Source organism: Folsomia candida, unplaced genomic scaffold (assembly GCF_002217175.1).
Source record: "Folsomia candida strain VU population unplaced genomic scaffold, ASM221717v1 Fcan01_Sc001, whole genome shotgun sequence".
Lineage (NCBI taxonomy): Eukaryota > Metazoa > Arthropoda > Collembola > Entomobryomorpha > Isotomidae > Folsomia > Folsomia candida.
The window spans coordinates 16,962,176-16,980,133 of record NW_019091193.1 but is presented as its reverse complement, the minus strand read 5'-3'; the positions used below and the strand labels follow the sequence as shown (position 1 = coordinate 16,980,133).

Sequence of the window (17,958 nt, the reverse complement as noted above, 5' to 3'; positions counted from 1 at the left end):
TTTCTATGGTGCATTTATCAACTAATATTTGTCGCCTGTCAATAAATGTTCCTCTCACGCACATCAAGTCTTTGGTCCTCAGAATTCCTCTGAGGTGTGTAATTAATATAATTGTCCACAATTCGCAATCAGCATATGTATTTAAGTAGTTAGCTGTCCGCTTTTCATAATTTCAGCATTCGCTCATCGTATGCAATTTAAAATAATGCAGAGCACGCAGCAAAATACATACGCAGTCTTCCTTCCAACCCATTTCAAATTTTCAGTTTTCAATTTTCTCAATCAGTTGACATTTGACCCACAAACACGCAACAGAGTACACACACTGTACGCCCAGCAGCGATTCTTAACCTCCCAATCACAGTCCTCTTATGATGAAATGTCTGATTATTTACAAAAAAACCTACAGTGCAGACTCCATATAGCCCGAGTCAGGGACAGAGTCCCTGACTCCGTGAGTCCTAGCTGTTTCTAAATTTTTCTCCGAATTGACCGACATAATATTACCACTTTGAACTTCCACAGCTATATTTGCTATCAAGAAGTGGTTTTTAGCCTTCGTACCAAATTTCAGATGGAAAAAATTAAACTTAAAAAATGGTATGGGTTACCCTCCAGGGTCACTCTGGTTAAAATTCGCTCACTTTTAACTTCATATCCTTTCATGAGAAGCCATTAGGTATGACCTTGCCGGATTTAATGTTTTTAAAGTAATTTCTAAAAATCGGTATGGGTCACCCCATAAGGTCGCTCCAGATAAGAATTTTACCAATTCCACGTCATATTCTTCTATTAAGACCCATTAGCAACCTCTCTACCAAATTTCAGCTTTTTACGACGATTTTGAAAAATCAGTATGGGTCATCCCATAGGGTCCCTCAAGATGAAAATTTTTCAAACTTAAAGTCATGTTTATCTATTAGGAGCCATTAGCAACCTCTGTACCCAATTTTAGCCTTCTACGACAATTTTGAAATTTGGTGCATAATACCCCACCCACTCCGATGACCCCCACCGGTCAACCACTTGACCGATTTCGCCCATCTTCGAACTCGTTTCCTAACTTTGTCCAATATGCATATGGTAAAAATTTCAAGTCAATCGGTTCAGCCGTTTTGGCTCTATCGTGCCGGACAGACGGACGGACGGACGGACATGACGGTTCCATAAGCCCTGACTCGGGTAAAAAATTGATGTGCTCATGCGTCTTCTGCACGTAGTTTTTTTCTAGATTTATTACAGCGATGAATATGCATTATTAGAATTAGAATAGACCAAATGAAAATGAAATTGAAGCAAAAAATTAACAGACAAATGTTGATGAGCACAAAACTAACCAGACTTGAGGCTGTAGTTCAGTAATTGTTGTAACTCATAATCTAGCAAATAGGAAGTCGTCTCGCATCTACCAGATGCATTATACATACAATTTAATATTTATCTGCAGAACTAATGGCCAACATCATCATGTTATGACACACACCAAATCTAGTTTTGTATGTAGTTTAGATTTTGGCAACAGGGAGCAAGTGGAATGCAAATGTCAAAATCAAATGGACTTTCTGTATGTATCCATGTAAAGTATAGATACCTAGATAAATTGATTTAGGCGTCATGAAGATGTGATTTGATGTGAAGGGTGGGAGGAGGGTCACGCAGAGCTTTGATTGGTGGAATAATGAAGCCTCCGCACACACGTACCTAGATATTTTTTCACTGTATCAGTATCAGCGACGATAAGTGCTCTTTTTAAATTCTTGTGGTGTGGGTCTAATGTTGTGTCAATGTAAGTAATCTAGTTCTAACAATAGCGCAACAAGTTCCTCATTGGAGCAAATAAGTTCAACGCCGTCGTCCCCTTATGGCTTCTGGCTTTGGTGAAATATGAGGACTCGCAGGTCGATGGCTGCATACCAATCTGTGCAGACTCTTGAGCAATTTTGGCTGGCTCATTCCATTCTTGGAGCGTCAATGTATAAAAAGGATTGCGTTTCGGAAATCTGTATCAGTTGGTGTCCTGACTTCTATACGTTCATTAACCATTTCTTGTAATATCTAATCATCAAAAATCAGTCAAAATGAAGGGATTCATCACGTTCGCAACCTTGTTCCTCGTCGCGTTGGCAGTGGCCGATGTCTTCAGCCATGAGAATGGTCAGTAAAATATAAAAAGCGTAACACAGTGCACTCACTTCTCCGAGGAGGGTAATTTACTTGGACTCTTTATTAATTTTTGCAATTGTTTCTAAAGAATATGAGCACACTGCCGAAGTTGAGGCTCATCATCGTGCCAAGAGGTCGCCATATGACCCAACCTTGCCGTTGATCCTTGGAAAAAGTTTCCTCCTTGGCTCCCTCCTTGGACCCAAATTGTTCAACAAAGGTTGGGGTGGTCACCGACACTACGGATGGGGTTGGGCTCCCAGGTCCCGAGGTTGGGGATGGTCATCCGGCCCCGTCGTCACGGTTTCTCACGGATGGGGATGGCATTAAGTCATATTTGCGTCTAGCTCATTAAAACTCTAGCCTTCGATTAGTTAACAAATTCAAATGTTGTACAAATTCTTAGAGTAGAATTGGCAGAGCTCAAAAACTTTCCGAGTTCCTTTCTGATTTATTGTGCCAAAGAAATAATATTTTTATATCATTACATCATTCTTCTGTGTTTTGTTTGTTTAAATGGTCTACCAAGTTGAAATTATGAGAAAATAAATACTTGTGAAAAATTAATTATCGTAGTTATCAACATTTCTTAAATAAGTATGATCCGTGATATAATTTATTATCCGGTTCAAGAAATTCGCACTATTCGCTGGTAAATCAAGATTTTTCCACGAATTTTTCATGCAAACATCTACGTGGCCTTCAAAAGAGAAGGACTGATTTGTTAAGGTATTCCGAGAATATGAAATGGGCAGAGCAAAATGATTATTACTGTTATATAAACCAAAAGTTTTGGCTACTTATCATTTTGGACAAGCATCTTTTTTATTATTGCATTATTTACGCAATACTTAAGTTACATAGGTAATACAAATACAACTTACGAAACTAATTTGTACACAAGAATTAACAACCAGAGGCGTCATATATTTGTCTGGAGGTAATGCTTCAATGATTGCAATTTTTAATAGAATACTCTTTTTTGTTTCATATTATTTTTCATATTAATTTAAAAAATATAACTCTGTACCTGGTTTGAATAGTAATTAATAATCGTCTTGTAATATATTAATCTATAAAAGTTGTACAACAACAACTGTGTAGTGAATGAAACTTTAATGTCTCACTCAAAAAGATCCAAGTTTTTTTTTCGTTCAAATAATGATAAGAACTTATCTTACAATTCATTAAAGCAATTCCACCGGTACACTCGAGAATATATAACATATGCAGTATATATAAATACACACTATTCTAGAATAATAAATCAAAAGTAACCAAATTTCTCTTTAAGGAACGACATGGAATTGACAACAGATATGAAATATTCAAAATCATTATCCATTAAATAATCTACAATCATCTTGTACAGATTCCTTATGACATTATTTTAAATTTCATCACTTGTTCATGGCCCAGCAGAATCAAGAAAATTATTGTAGCTGAATAATAAATACCGGTTTAAACTACGGACATGAAATGGATGACTTTGTAGTCGATTAGTAGACACATATGTATGTATGCATATATATTTAAATATAATTTTCCACCAACTCCTTTCAAAGTTATTATTGACTCAACCTACCAATAATTAATCGTTTACTAACTGTTATATTTTTAACAACCAAAAAATATAATTACCCGCATCAGTTAAAGATTCGCAGTTTTATTTTGAATTGAAACTGTGTATCTCTTTATATACTATTTAATTATGAAGTTAAACCAATACACATTATTATTTTATCTAAATTCATACGATTTAGTCACTTACATGTATATAAATGTATACTGAGATCATATCAGACGAGGATCGTACAAGAATCATCATGTAACTATAATAGCAGCAATTCATTTCGACAATAATATCATCCGCATCGTGTGCATCTTAAGCTTGAATAAATCCTCGACCTGTTGGAAGCTGAATGAATACGTATATTTCTGACAGTGCCGAATGTAACAGTGGAGTATGTTCCAGTACTCCAAAAGTGAATTCATCAGTCGTGCGTAATGCCAATTTTGGTTTTATAATTCCCAATTAAGGACATCCAGTACGCTTCGGATTCTTAGCAATTGTACCCTATTGTAGTTCAGTGCGAGAGTGTCTTTAGTGTAAGACTGGAAAATGATAAAATCTACTTTTCAACCAGCCGATAATAATAACATATCTAAAACTGTGTCGTCTTGTTATTTCGTTGGTTCCCCGTCGCTGGCAAAATATACCCGTTTCCCCCTGTTGTACTACTTCCATTACCAAACTTATGACTATCGCCCGAACAATTTACACCAAACGATTTTGAACTTTCATTGGATTCCTGAAATATATAAAATTAATGGATTTGACTTTTAATACTTGTATCTTTATCTTTAGAAATAATAATAAAGATCAGCTATTAATTAATACTTAGACTTGTAATTCAGAATTATCGCCATACCCTTTCATTAGAATCTGCTCCCGATCCACTATTACTTCTTGTTGAAATTTGTGCTGCGTTGTTTTGGCTCACAGGTGTGACAGAAGTGTAAGTGATTGGACTTCTACTTGGGGGTGGCCGACTTTTATTAGGTTTTACTTCATTAACTTTTACTGGAGTAAGGGGTATAGAATATGTTGAGGCCGGGACACTATTAGTAGAACTTAAGGAAGAGGGTGTGGCAAATAAAGCTTGAGTGTAGTTGTTGTTTGAGTTTGTTGTTGGTGCTGGTGGCGGTTGGGGTTGGGACGAATTATTACGTGTGTAAAGCGGAGGGTTGGAGAACAGAGAGGATGGTTGATCTGAGGCAGTTATAGAGGGATACACTCCTGAAGAAGGGCTTGCGTTCTTTAAAAATGAACCATTATTCCCTGAGAAAGAAAGAGGTAGAAAACCAACACCAGCATTTTCTATCAGCGTTTTGTTTGCAGGACTTGTACTTGGCTCCACAAGTGGTTTGACTGGAGTACTGCTTAGTAGACGTCGTGAAGAAATGTCTTCTAGATCGTCAACAATATGATGACTTAGCCCTTGGTGATCATCGTCAGAGTCATAATCTAGTTCGTCGTCAGATACATCAAAAGTAGCTGAAAGTTATAAAAAGTACGCATTAAACAAATATTAAATGTCTCCATAAACCACATGCATATTTACAGAATATATTTGTTCTTGTTTAGACGATGAGATAACTAAATACAGCCGTTTCACAAAAACCTTACCTATTAGTGGAGTGCGAATTGTTACGGGTTCCTCTTCTGTTGGGCGTAGAGATGCCCGAGTTCGGTATTCTAACCCTTCAGGGCTGTGGTAAAAAGATGCTTGAGCAAATGATGGTTCTAAGTATGGTGACAGCCTGAAAATATAACAAAATCCACGATAGATAAACTAAATAATCTCGTGTAAAAATCATAAAAAAGTATCGTAAAAATAACAAACCTCTCTACAACTTCGACAAATGTTGGTCTATGGCGATGATCATACTGCCAACAGCCAGACATCAACTCATATAAAATGGGAGGACACTTTTCCGGCATATCCATAACTCTTCCTGATTGTACAAAGTCTAGCACTTGGCTAATGGATAAATGAATTTTGATTAGAAGCTGTTCCTGTTACCTTTATTCCAATGAATTATATCAACTTACCTATTGCTCAGACCCTGCAAAACATAAGTAAAAAAATGTGATAAATATGTATTTTATTCCATTCGTATTTTCCCACAAGTCAATTTCACTCAAATACCTGATAAGGTTGTGCAGCCAATGTGGACATTTCCCATAAAACTACTCCGAAACTCCAGACATCAGACTGGCTTGTAAAGACCCCATCATGTAAAGATTCAGGAGCCATCCACCTTAAGGTATAAGTACTTTAAATTTACTATTGATCATTTCATTTTAGGACGAAGCTTTGATAAATAAAAGAAATTCGGGTATTACCTGACGGGCAACAGCCCTCTAGTTTGTTTTCTGTAGTAATCAGTAATTTCTTTCGTCATTCCAAAGTCACCTACTTTAACGGTTAAACTCCGGCTATTTACAAATATAATAAATATTAATTGTGTTGTTTGAGTAATTATTTAGAAAAGATCCAGTACTACCAATAATGAAATTGACGATCGGACTGATCTTTCAGTCTCTCTATAATAATGAGTGCAACTTCCCCATCTCCATCCCACCCAAAATTAAACACAACTTGCGATATTTATCATACCTGCCAGATGAGTTGCTCGGGAAATACTGCCCGCCACTTACTCTGACCAGTGCAACTTTAGTCATTTTTTGTCAATTGTTAAAATTGAATTTAATTGTTTTTAGCGTTTGTTTACTAGTCGTAGTTTTACTTAGTGCTAGGTCAGATATAAGGTTGTCGGACAGAGTATCGAAAATGCAGCGTAAGGAGTAAGTGTTTAATTATTATTATGATGGATTATTTATTTGAGGAGGATTTATTTTGAAATGTGAATTGCAGGGGAACTACTGTTTTTAGGTGCAAATGGTCACCTTGTGATGCAACCTTTCCTCTCAGAATCGGTTTGAGACGCCACCAGAGGAAATGTCTCCACCGTCCTCCTTTATTTCACCCTCCATCCGCCACATACACACCCACTGCTGCGAGAGAGAGACAGACACGACTCTTGTCAACCACGCCCACACCGACCGCTACAGAGGATGATGATGATGTTGGCGTTATTTTTGAAACTCCGCCACCTACTCCTCCCATCCCAACAGTAACTCAAGAGTAAGTACTAAAGTTTAATATATTATGTTTATAAAAATGAACCATATCGATTGCAGTTGGAGACAACAACCAAGGACACCCACAGCAATCAGGAAGACCACCAAACCACTCAAGTTTTTATGCAAATTTTGTGGAAAAGGGTTTGGATACCGGCACCACTGTGAAGGTCATGAGAACGAAAACTGTCCGGCCAACCCGTAAGTAATCAATACAAATACTTTTGTAACAAATAAGTGCATCAAAATCTTTTCATTTTATATAGAGACCGTGAACTCCCCTCAAACACTTGCCCTACTTGTCGACTAGTTATTAGAGGGAATAAAGCCATGCTGAAATTCCACATCCTACTCAACCACACCATTATTGATATCAATACATTGTGAGTTATTTACACAATCAATAATTATTATTTGGACAAAACAGTGTCAGTTACATTTATGTTTCAGGTCTCAATCTCAAATGAAGCTGCTTCATCCATTCCACACTAACCAACTCAATCAGTTGAGAACTGTTGACCCTGTCCTGCCCCACCATGCTAATTTCCGTGAATTGTGCATGAAGTGGGTTAAAAGGTTGGATGTATACTGCACCGCAGAAGTGGCACGTGTGACGGGCCCTTGTAGCGTTTACCTAGTCGCCACCATCGGTGGGAGGTTTACCTCAGCTGCTGACGCATTTGATTATGTCATGAAGGGTGGGGAAAACGTATCGTTTTACATCGGATGTAATGGAAACGGAATATGTGTTGGCCCTCACCACTTTACAGACCCGAACACCTCTTGTTTGGGTCAAGCAGGACAAAGAGGGCAGACTGTAGTCTTATTGAAATTGTGGGAGTTCAAGGGAACAGTTCATAAGGATAATCTCCAATCAGCACATGAGTTGGAATCAAAATTAATTGTAGGTTCCAAATGAATACTTTTATGCATGTATAATAATAATCAAGTTTTTTGTTCCTCATTTAATAGGCATACGCTCTATCTGGTCAAAAATACATTGCCAAAGACGGGTCAAGGATGAGGTGGCTAAATATGAGAAGGGAAGCATCTACGTTCCTCACTCTTCCTATTGCAGACCAAGAGAAAGCCATTACGGATGGAGTGACAGGGGTTCCCTTTCTCTGCCGAGCTGCAAAGTGTGGACCAGACTGTGTCGCCTTCCTCCATCTCAACAAGAAGGATTGCAAAATATTGCCATTTCCGATCCCCACTCAGTCAAACTTCCAGCGACCGCCCCAGTTACTTCCTCCAAAGAAACTACTATCTGACCCCCATAAAATTGAAAAAGAAGTAGCTGACCGAATCAAGCAACTCCGAACAAGGCAGGATTATGAAGCAAGTAGAAAAGCATGTGTTTACATTGCATTAATGCCCCTAACCGAACAATATGGTCAACTGTCACCCACTGAGTACTGTCGACATTTAAACGAGACACCGCAAGTGGATGAGACAATCCAGGGATACATCGGAAAGAACCGTCAACCTTCAGGTGTGTCCGATGTACATACACGTACTCCTCATTTAACAAACCCTGGGAAAGCAATTTTTGATGGATCGAGGAAGTGCATCCAAGTTGGTGTCATACCTCGTGTGAATGTGGATGAGGCTGAAAAGTTGGAGGCTCTGTTGCTAGTAATAATTTCCTGCCTATCAAGATTCAATAGTATTTCATTATTTAATAATTGACTATTTTTCAGGTTCATCTCTTTTTGCAAGCTCGGGTGAGACGACAAGGGAGGAAGGTTGACCCTTTCAACAAACAAATATCCCCCGCTGCGTGGTTGCGTTGCTCAAAGGAGGAAAAACAAGAGGTTGTTGAATTGGGACTGGCAGGGGTCTCACCCATTACTTTTGGAACAGAGAAACCTCGCATGAAAATGAAAGGGGTTAAATATCCCATTGTTATTAACATGGCTGATGTAAAGGAAATGGTGTTACCGACACAAGAGGAGGACGAGACAAATTAAAAGATTCAGTATTTATGAACTATATTACAGCTATTCATACAAATATGTACTTGTTATTCGTTAGGGCATTTTTTTAATTTGAATAAAATAAAAGTACTTGGAACACGCTTACTGAACAAGGCAGTTTCGACAGGCTAAATCTCTGTGTACTAGTTTCTGGCTGTGAATGTATGACATTCCATCTGCAATCTCTGCAGCAATTCGCAAAATTTGCTACGGATAGAAAACAAGTATGATATAAATTTCACGCATCAATATTTATTTGTTTTAGTACTTGCGTTTATTTAGAATTTAAACAAACCTTGAGAGTTGGAGGAGGAGCAGTATCTTTTTTCTCGATATCGGGACGCCGAGACCGCAAGTATTGTTTCAAGTCTTTAAAAATAAAAATAAATAATTAAGTGGCCAGTATGACATGAAAAATTAGAAAGTTCACAAGTTCTACGTAGTCTTTATGTAATAAAATTAATAAAAACTTGAAATCATAAAAAACATAACTTACCTCCATTTTCCATCAATTCCATTATAACAAAAATTGGCTGACTCTTGGAAACGATTCCCAATAGCTTAACGACATGATTACAGTTTAGTTTAGTCATAAGTGCTGCTTCTTTTAAAAACAGGGCTCTTTCTTCGCTAGGGGTATCATCAGCAACTGTTTTCACAGCACAAAATAGATCAGGCTGATCTACGATGAAGTCAAGAAGCTTCCCTTCATAAACTGTCCCAAATGAGCCTTGTCCGAGTGCTTTGAGGAGGCGAACTTTATCCCTGGGTACTTCCCACTCCTCTGCAATATCCACTGAAAATTATAAAAGCAGAAAAACAATTAGATTGACAGAATATAATGGATAGATTTATTATAGCGATCAAACCCTAGGAAAAAACTTGATCATCTTAATTAAGTATAAAAACATTGTTTACGAATATTTCTTAAATTATTGCACAAGTAAATAGTTCCTTATCTTATTTTGAACTTAGCATGACTCGGAAATATCATAACACCGCATACAAATACATAAGTCTGGTTAAACCATATTTTTACCATTTGGCATGTATTCTGGGTTTGGAGAAACAACAAGTTGTGTCGGTGGATAGTTTGTCCATATCCAATACACAAAACAGCCAGCAATCAAGAGTATCAGCAGCAGTGGAAGTAGGATCACCAATACCCAAAACCCAGGACTAGTCTCATTGATATCTTCGATGTAGAAATATTGTACTGCGCTAAACTCTGAATCTTGAGCTAATGAAGCCACTTGAATCCTTAAACTGTAATTTCCAGGTGACAAATGGTCCGAATATGCTGAAAAGTGAAAATTAACAATTCATTACTCGGTCAACTTATGATGAAAATTTAAAAACAAACGGTGTCAAAAACAAATACTTCAAAATAAACTTACTATAGTTCTTTCCATTCTTAATAAATTCTGCATGTGTTATACATTTCCGTCCCCAATATTCTTCTTTGCTGGCACCTACTTTTTGTAAAACGATTACGTAAGCCATCACCACCCCATTTGGATGTAAGGGTTCAGCCCAACGTAGATGGAGGCGATGAGAATCCGTAACATTCCTTTCAATTAAAGGATATTAATAGATTAGAATAGGTTAGAATCTAATAAATATTTGTAATGAAACGACTTACCAAGAAATGCTTCGAGGATCAATATTGTCAGCCGTGGGGGATTTAGCCGTTTGAACACGGTCGTCAATAATTTCAGAGCATGTTCGAGTATCATTTTCAGTAATGTTGGGATCGATCGCACTGTTACAAAAATATGGATTTAAATCATGAGAAATTTGACATGCAAATTAAAATCGTTAATAGTTTGTTATTAGATATAACCTGCTAATTCAAAATAAATTCACTTACCGACAAGCCTGAATTCCAATGTAGTATGTTGTGTAGTGCGTTAGATTATCCAATACAAAAGAGTACTTCAACACGGATGAATTGTATGGAATTTCTTTCAGAAATGTGAGCTCCTTGTTTATGGGCAAAGATGCCAACTCATTCTCCAGGATTTCTTTGTGTGATGATCCGGAAGGAAATTCAATAATTTCATGTTCTGTTACTTCGTTGGAAGCTGAAGAATGTTCATCACGAACTGACGATGACCGTCGTCGTCTTGATTTCCTGATTTCATTTATTGTCGGATCATCTTCTGGGCGAGATGTTGGAGAGGCACTACGCGAATTTCCACTTGGAACTCGAAACAGATAATTGCCCATAATAATGTCAAATATATCAGTTTCAACAAACACTTTATTAATTTTTTGATCTTTTGATGAGGTTTTTTGCGGTGCACTACAGGAACAACAATCAGCATCTTTAGACGTGGCTGATAAAATTGGAGCGAACGTTGTTGAAATAAAACTGTCAGTTCCTTTTGATGAAATGGGAGGGATAACTGGTGCTCTGTTTTGTTCACAGTAATTTCGTTGATCTTGAAGAGATTGGCTTTCTGGAACACTTTTAATCCAAATTTTAAAAGATTTCATTTCTCCATTAGCTTTGAAAGGAGGTTCCCAGTTTGCAGTAATTTTATCGGGACCCTACACAAGGGAAAACCAGGAGCATTAGTCATTATTCATTTTTGTTACTAAGTAGTTGTCATTATTATTAACATTTATGATAATTAATAAAAAGAATTATATTTATATATTACAATTATAAATCATCGTATATTACTTACACTTGAGGCTAACATGACATTCACCGGTTTGGTGGGATAATCTGCATACGTTCGAAAGTAGATAATGTCTGACTCTGCACCCGTGTTGTTGTTTATCGAATCGGTGTCCTGAATCACAATGGCTTTAACGTACAAAGCGTAATAAGTGTAGGGGTCCAAATTAGCTATCAATGCCTCGTTTTCCCACCGCGGTTCGTTTCCAACTCCTATTCCTTTGACCTCGTTGTCACTTATTTTTGCTTGTTCTTGAACATTCCAACCATCATCACCTAAATATTCATTAGAATTAGTGATAATAAATACTGACAGGCGTATTTCGGTTATATTTGGACATTGGATACTTATATATATATATGTAACTTCTACGCAAGTTTTGTCTATTACAAAATATTTTTTCATCACACTTGAATGTTTGTTGTTACTTACCACAAGGGTCACGATCATCAAATTTCGACTCATTTTGTTGCGGGTAGCCATGGGCTAATTTGTAATGAATTTCATAATTCAGTAAATGACTTGTACGGGTGAGATTTCGTCGCAAATTTTCCCATCTAATAATGACGGTCGAATTGGATTTTTGAAGGACTTCAATCATGAGCTTTTTTGTATTGCCTGTGTGATTATACCAAGAAAATAAAGTAAATGTCAAATCACGAGTTTATTGACTCCGATAATAACATTATACTCACATGGTGCTTTATCTCCGTTTGTAATACCAATGTCAATGTTATCATTCGGAGCGGGTGGTTTTATTTCGGCTTGATGTACAAATTCCCAAATTTTTGATTGACCTAAAAAAGAGTGTCATGGATTAAATAATTTGTATCCAAGACGTAATTTGAAACAAAATCAATCTCTATACTAATTTTTAGCTTTAGCTTACACAATTTTGGATTATAATGAAATAAAACTCGAGCATTTCTGTTTTCAATTGTTATTTTCCGATTTACAACATCCGTTCCGTTCCACAGCTCCATTAAGTTCTCATTTGATTTCACTATGAGGGCGTACCTAAAAAAATTGACCAATTTATAAATCAGCTAGAATAGAAAAAGTCTAATTTATCAAGTATTTCATAGTTATCAATGTTTATGTTAATAAAAATACTTTTTCCAAATAAATTTTGTAATTTATCAAGTCATAACTTCATAGTTTCATAACCCAAAAACTCACTTTTTGTCGTCCAACACTTGTCCCTTAATTACTTTGAGAGAAGATAGGAAATCAAGAGAGTATATAGAATATGTGTAAGTGACTGCCAAGTAGTGATCAATTTCTTCAATTTTGTCCAAGTTTTCTTTCAATTCTTTAACAATGGTTCCGTAAACGGTTGACGAGGAACTTCTCCTGATGTGAATTTTTAGTGCACCGGTAATCCTAGTGCATCTAGAGATTCGTGTAGTTAATAATTAAACTTTGTCAACATCTAAATGCCCACTCAAACCGTACACAAAGTATTTAATTGAATAATGGCATAGCCAGAAATAATATGAAGTATTGTTACGTACCCGCTTAAATCACGCGCGGCTTCAATGCTGTCCACGGTTCGTCCTTGACAATTCTTCTTACAAGTCCCATCGCATGAAATGCAGGCCGTCCCATTTGGTGCTAATTCTGTATTTTTTGGACATTCAAGGACGCCTAAAAATATAACAATCAGTTACAAGAGTTTGTTCAACTCAGCAAGACATGAGCAAGAGCATATTAATTTATGTATTTTTTTAATTCTTACAAGGGAACCTTAAGTACTGTCACATCTCGATTTTCTTTCGGATGGTCTAAATTGATAGATAAGTGAGTGTAACTAAAACTTTGTCACGGGACATACGGTGAAAAATTACGTTTTTGCGAAATATTTGGTGAAAGCTGCACCAAAACGTCCAATATTTCGCAAAAACGTAATTTTTCACCGTATGTCCCGTGACAAAGTTTTAGTTACACTCACTTATCTATCAATTTAGACCATCCGAAAGAAAATCGAGATGTGACAGTACTTAAGGTTCCGTTGGTAGACTGAAAAATATCAACTTACACATTTGGGTTCCATCTCTATTTGTGTACCATTTTCCTGAGAAATTTCCACTTGGGTTATACGGGTGATTAATTGGAGCAATTGCTGTTATGTTAAGGCACTCGGATGAAGAGACACATCGTCGTTGCAAATACTGAAATTCAATAACATTTAACGTATTAAATTTTTTTAAGTCGTCTGAGAAAGAAACTCGCAATTATTATAATAGCAAATAAATAGTTGTGATTAGACCTACTAATAATAATAGTAATAATGATTGAATAAATTATAATTGCTTATTTCTGTACCTCATATAAACCAGATGGGCATTTATCCCTGCAAATGGGACCTTCTCCAGGTTTCTTACTATTCACAACAACGCCTTTACAAACCTAAACACAATGAAAGTCTTCTTGAGCAATGGTACATTGATGACAAACGTAGTAAGGATAATTCTGCATACCTGGCACTGATTTGGATTTGGACCATAACATCCACCGAGACATTGTGGATGACAACAGTCCTGCTTATCTCCGAAGCAAGCCCTGCCATTGCATTTTGGACAGGAAATATGAGGAACCACTTGACAGCTGCAAAAAATTGTTTTTATGATAATTGATCATACGGTGGTTTTGTCCTGTTAAGTATTTGAAATGAGTAAAATTATCGAATTATACTTACTGCTCTTTGCTCCAACACAAAGTTCTATCGTTATATAAGTCGGATTTTGGACATTCCTGAGAACACGTGTCAGGACATTGTTGTTTGTTCTTAAAAATTCCTTCCGTGTTTGACTCGTTTGCAATTTTAGTCCAATCTACCGTATCCACATAACACAAATTCTCGTTATCGACAATCCAAACTGCTCCACGAACAATATTTGTCAACGATGGCAATCCAATTTCTTGCATTCCTGTAAGTGAAAACTGTGATCATAAATCGTGCCTAACATTGCTGCGAGCTGGGCTAATTCATAGCCATTTTTAAAATTATCGTTCAAAAAATCCAAATACCTTTATGAAAAAATATTATGGGATTGGGGTTTACATAGCTAATGGACTTCTCGCTTACAACAAAATTGATGTCTGTCTACTACAAATATAAGGACATACCTGGCATCTTGTATATTAAGAGGGCGTAATTTTCTATCAGTTCTTGTCCTCGGATTACGGCCAGGTTTGGGAATAATGTCTTCAGTGAAATTATTTTTGGCGTGCTGAATGAAATATAATCACAATTAACAAATCCATATGGTACTGATGAGTAATGCTGATGGAGTTGTATATTATTCTCACCTAAATGCCATGAGAAATCCGGTAATTTCTGTAATTAATTAATATGTTAGTGATACTTTCTACTCATCCCTACTGCCTCAACAAAGTGGTTATTACTTTGACATGAACTTATGGGAGAGATTTGTTTCATTTTTATAGAGAGAATTCGGATGTTAATTTGAATTTATAAAATGGTAATATATAGTAATAAATAATTATCTTTAAGATGAGAAAAAAGGTGTTGAAATAATTGAATAATAATAATTAAATAATCACCTCTCAACTCGGGAAAAGTGATGTTTTGTCTGAAATCTGCACTTGGGTTAATAAAAACCATATTAATTTGAAGTGATCCCTCAATGACACTGCAGCCACGTAGCATGTCAAAGTGTTCCTGAAATGCAAAAAAGTGTGACTATGACCCGAACGTACAAACATGTGCGTCGTGAATGTGTCTGTAACATAAAATGATTCTTAAAAGCCGATTTCGATATTAACATACCCACTCCCATATGCTGACACGTTGACATATTTTTTCATTGTGCGGCAGTTTCTGTTGGTGTTCTATGGTGTAGCTGAACCCCACAGACCAAACAATGGCCAGTGACGTTACAAATGTAACGCTCCACTTCATTATTCCGTAGTTTGAGAAATCATACACATTCTACTGTGTCACAACAATCGAAAAAGGGCACACGTTAAATGATAGTTGAATGATTTCGATTATAGTAATTATTGCAGGAGTGTCACAACTGTTTGCTTCAAAGTGACGAGTCCAAGTTCATGTGTAGTGAGATTTTATCAAATTAGATGATGGTCTTGTTTTGTATGAAATTAAAGTTCAGTCTTCGGATTTAAATGACGTAGTTGTCATCAGAATTAGTCATTCATTCATGTTGTTTTCAAGATTCGCCTCACTAAATACCTGCAATTTAAATCACAGCAATTCAAATTGGTATACTACGTATCATAAATATATCAAGCAACACTAATTCTTTAATGTATGTATACTATTTGTTGATCATTCATACTTTATATTCATTTACTAAAGAAATCGGTAAATGGGCTGGTATGGACTTTTGAAGGTCACAATACTGCAACGTGCGTAAGGTCAATGTAGTAAAAGTCCACAATAATGCCCAACCGAATACAATTACTTGTAGAGAAACGTAAATTTAAGTAAAGATTTTAGCTTCAATTGTCTCTTGTGTGTTTTCTTTGGTATTCATTCATTCACACAGGTATCCTTTAATATCGTTATCACTTATCAAACTCTTGTTATCTTTATGACGAGTGACCCATTGATTGACTGACTTTGTTTGTTGTCTGGTGGTGTTTTTGGTTTGCTATATGCGGATTGATAACAGCACGAATATATATTGAAAACAATCAACCGGTGGTGATGCTGATGCTGCAAAACGAGAGGCGATCGTCGAGTCCCGTCGTATTCCTTGTTTTTGGGAGGGAGGCCTTTCTCCCAAAAAGTTCAAATTCACTCAACTGATGATCACAACTACCAATATTGTGTCCAGGAAATACCTTGCTTAGTTTTATACAATGTTTCTAATAGCTAATTTCCTCCCGATTTCATATATGCATAGGGTTCCATCAGGCTCCATTCTCATCCATTTTCCATCATTTTTAGTCTGATCTTCCTCTATTAAACCGTCGTCGCCCAGAGCAAGTGGTAGCACAAGATGGGCTGCTGGTCAATCCGCCACCTTCTTTCTCGCATGAAGGCTATCCTGATCGTCATTATGTATCATTCCGTCCTTAAAACCATCCTTTTTATAATCACCTCACAATTCCTCGAAACACTCGCACAAAACTACGTATTAATATTTTTGATTGTGGAACGCACAAAGTACACCAAACAATCCACTATAACGGCCTCCGGTTTGTCTATTTCCACTTTACTCATCACTTATTAATCAGAATTACTAAAGTTCATTGTTGTTTCACCGACTCGCTACTACATACATGATTTCGAAAGATCCTATTGGTAGCATCTTGAACAGATGTTTGTTTTCTAAATTGTTTTCTCAATAAACTTGTATTGATGTCGTCCAGTCTTGCTTCGACCCCACAATTTCAAAAAAATTTGTGGAAGTTGTAGAATCTTTTAAAATACAAAAAGATCATGGATTAAATTAAACCAATGTATGAAATAAATATGTTATTGTATATTAACAAGCTGTCCTCAAATACCGAATTATATACATAATGATACTGCTATTATTTTACCTTAATTCAACAATATAAAATATTGTTGCACTTTTGGCTCGTCTGCTAAAGGTTTGAGGAGTTTATTTAATTTTCGCAATTCAGTCTCAACACAACGTATTATCAGCTATCCATTCCACGGTCTTCTGGTCTGGTGTGATGCTGATGATACTAAATGATAATGACGATGGTTCGGTTTGTTGCTTGTCACAGGGTGGTGATGAGCAGTGCTGAAGAAGATATCACTTGGCTGGTATTTTGATTACTACCGCTTGCAAAAGTACGAGTAGCAATAAGTACACATCCCCTACAGGCCCGAGGAATAGGTTGTTGAATAGTCAGAGGTGGTTATTTTTGCAAAAGAAGGTATTAGATTTGGATAGATGATCACATCACTCACTCGGCCGAGCTAAATAAACGGGCTGAACGGGAATTTAAGAGTCCGAGTCGCATGAGTCGCATATTGAAGTTCTCTGAACAAAATCCCTCTTCACGTCTTCACTAACATTGAAACACATTCATTCACCTCCTATCGTCGTCGTCGCCGTACACCACAGCAGCACAACGCACGCACAACAGTCTGCCTGCAAAACCAAGTTGTAATAGTAAGCGGTTAATGATCAGAGACTACTCTACAATATAGCGAGACGCGGAGGATATATCCACGCCTCATGTCGCCGTTCCTGGTTTTTTTTGGGGTGGCGATGAGAGGTTCCAGTAGCGTCTGTACCTGAACTACTTTCTGATTTTAATTACTAGTCTTCTTATGAACCTAGCTCTTACCCTGTCGGTGTCTACCTTAATTGTGCTGCTACTGGTTTTAATAAAAAAACGGGTAGGGTGAGACAAAAGCAATGTTACGAGGGACATGGTTGAGACTTACCGCAAGGGATCATATAATTTTGAGTAT

General features: G+C 36.8%; 3 protein-coding genes across 4 annotated transcripts; 2 read left to right on the top strand and 1 right to left on the bottom strand.

Moving 5' to 3' along the window:
• The first annotated feature begins 1,990 nt into the window (after positions 1 to 1,990).
• LOC110848190 lies at positions 1,991 to 2,730 on the top strand. Its single transcript, XM_022095345.2, has 2 exons — positions 1,991 to 2,154; positions 2,252 to 2,730. Exons 1-2 carry the CDS (start codon positions 2,079 to 2,081, stop codon positions 2,491 to 2,493), a joined length of 318 nt encoding a protein of 105 aa, XP_021951037.1. The 5' UTR covers positions 1,991 to 2,078; the 3' UTR covers positions 2,494 to 2,730.
• Positions 2,731 to 2,959: 229 nt separating this feature from the next.
• Positions 2,960 to 17,456, bottom strand: LOC110848150 (insulin-like peptide receptor). 2 transcript variants are annotated; one of them, XM_022095292.2, is made up of 30 exons: positions 17,070 to 17,456; positions 15,857 to 16,944; positions 15,328 to 15,750; positions 15,102 to 15,219; positions 14,847 to 14,874; positions 14,664 to 14,767; positions 14,233 to 14,464; positions 14,015 to 14,141; positions 13,860 to 13,943; positions 13,573 to 13,705; positions 13,049 to 13,181; positions 12,714 to 12,926; positions 12,424 to 12,551; positions 12,230 to 12,331; positions 11,967 to 12,152; positions 11,541 to 11,809; positions 10,718 to 11,400; positions 10,490 to 10,609; positions 10,245 to 10,417; positions 9,887 to 10,147; positions 9,344 to 9,643; positions 9,143 to 9,216; positions 8,954 to 9,054; positions 6,074 to 6,166; positions 5,877 to 5,988; positions 5,780 to 5,793; positions 5,571 to 5,708; positions 5,354 to 5,487; positions 4,596 to 5,221; positions 2,960 to 4,475 (listed from the first exon to the last, which is right to left on the bottom strand). In XM_022095292.2, exons 3-30 carry the CDS (start codon positions 15,457 to 15,459, stop codon positions 4,329 to 4,331), a joined length of 4,965 nt encoding a protein of 1,654 aa, XP_021950984.1. In that variant the 5' UTR covers positions 15,460 to 15,750; positions 15,857 to 16,944; positions 17,070 to 17,456; the 3' UTR covers positions 2,960 to 4,328. The 2 variants fall into 2 exon arrangements, with proteins under 2 accessions (XP_021950984.1, XP_021950991.1); XM_022095299.2 differs by having other exon boundaries at positions 16,140 to 16,944.
• LOC110848174 lies at positions 6,129 to 8,980 on the top strand. The gene is made up of 7 exons (XM_022095322.2): positions 6,129 to 6,535; positions 6,606 to 6,875; positions 6,932 to 7,072; positions 7,138 to 7,254; positions 7,322 to 7,775; positions 7,844 to 8,506; positions 8,572 to 8,980. Exons 1-7 carry the CDS (start codon positions 6,240 to 6,242, stop codon positions 8,839 to 8,841), a joined length of 2,211 nt encoding a protein of 736 aa, XP_021951014.1. The 5' UTR covers positions 6,129 to 6,239; the 3' UTR covers positions 8,842 to 8,980.
• Positions 17,457 to 17,958: the final 502 nt, after the last annotated feature.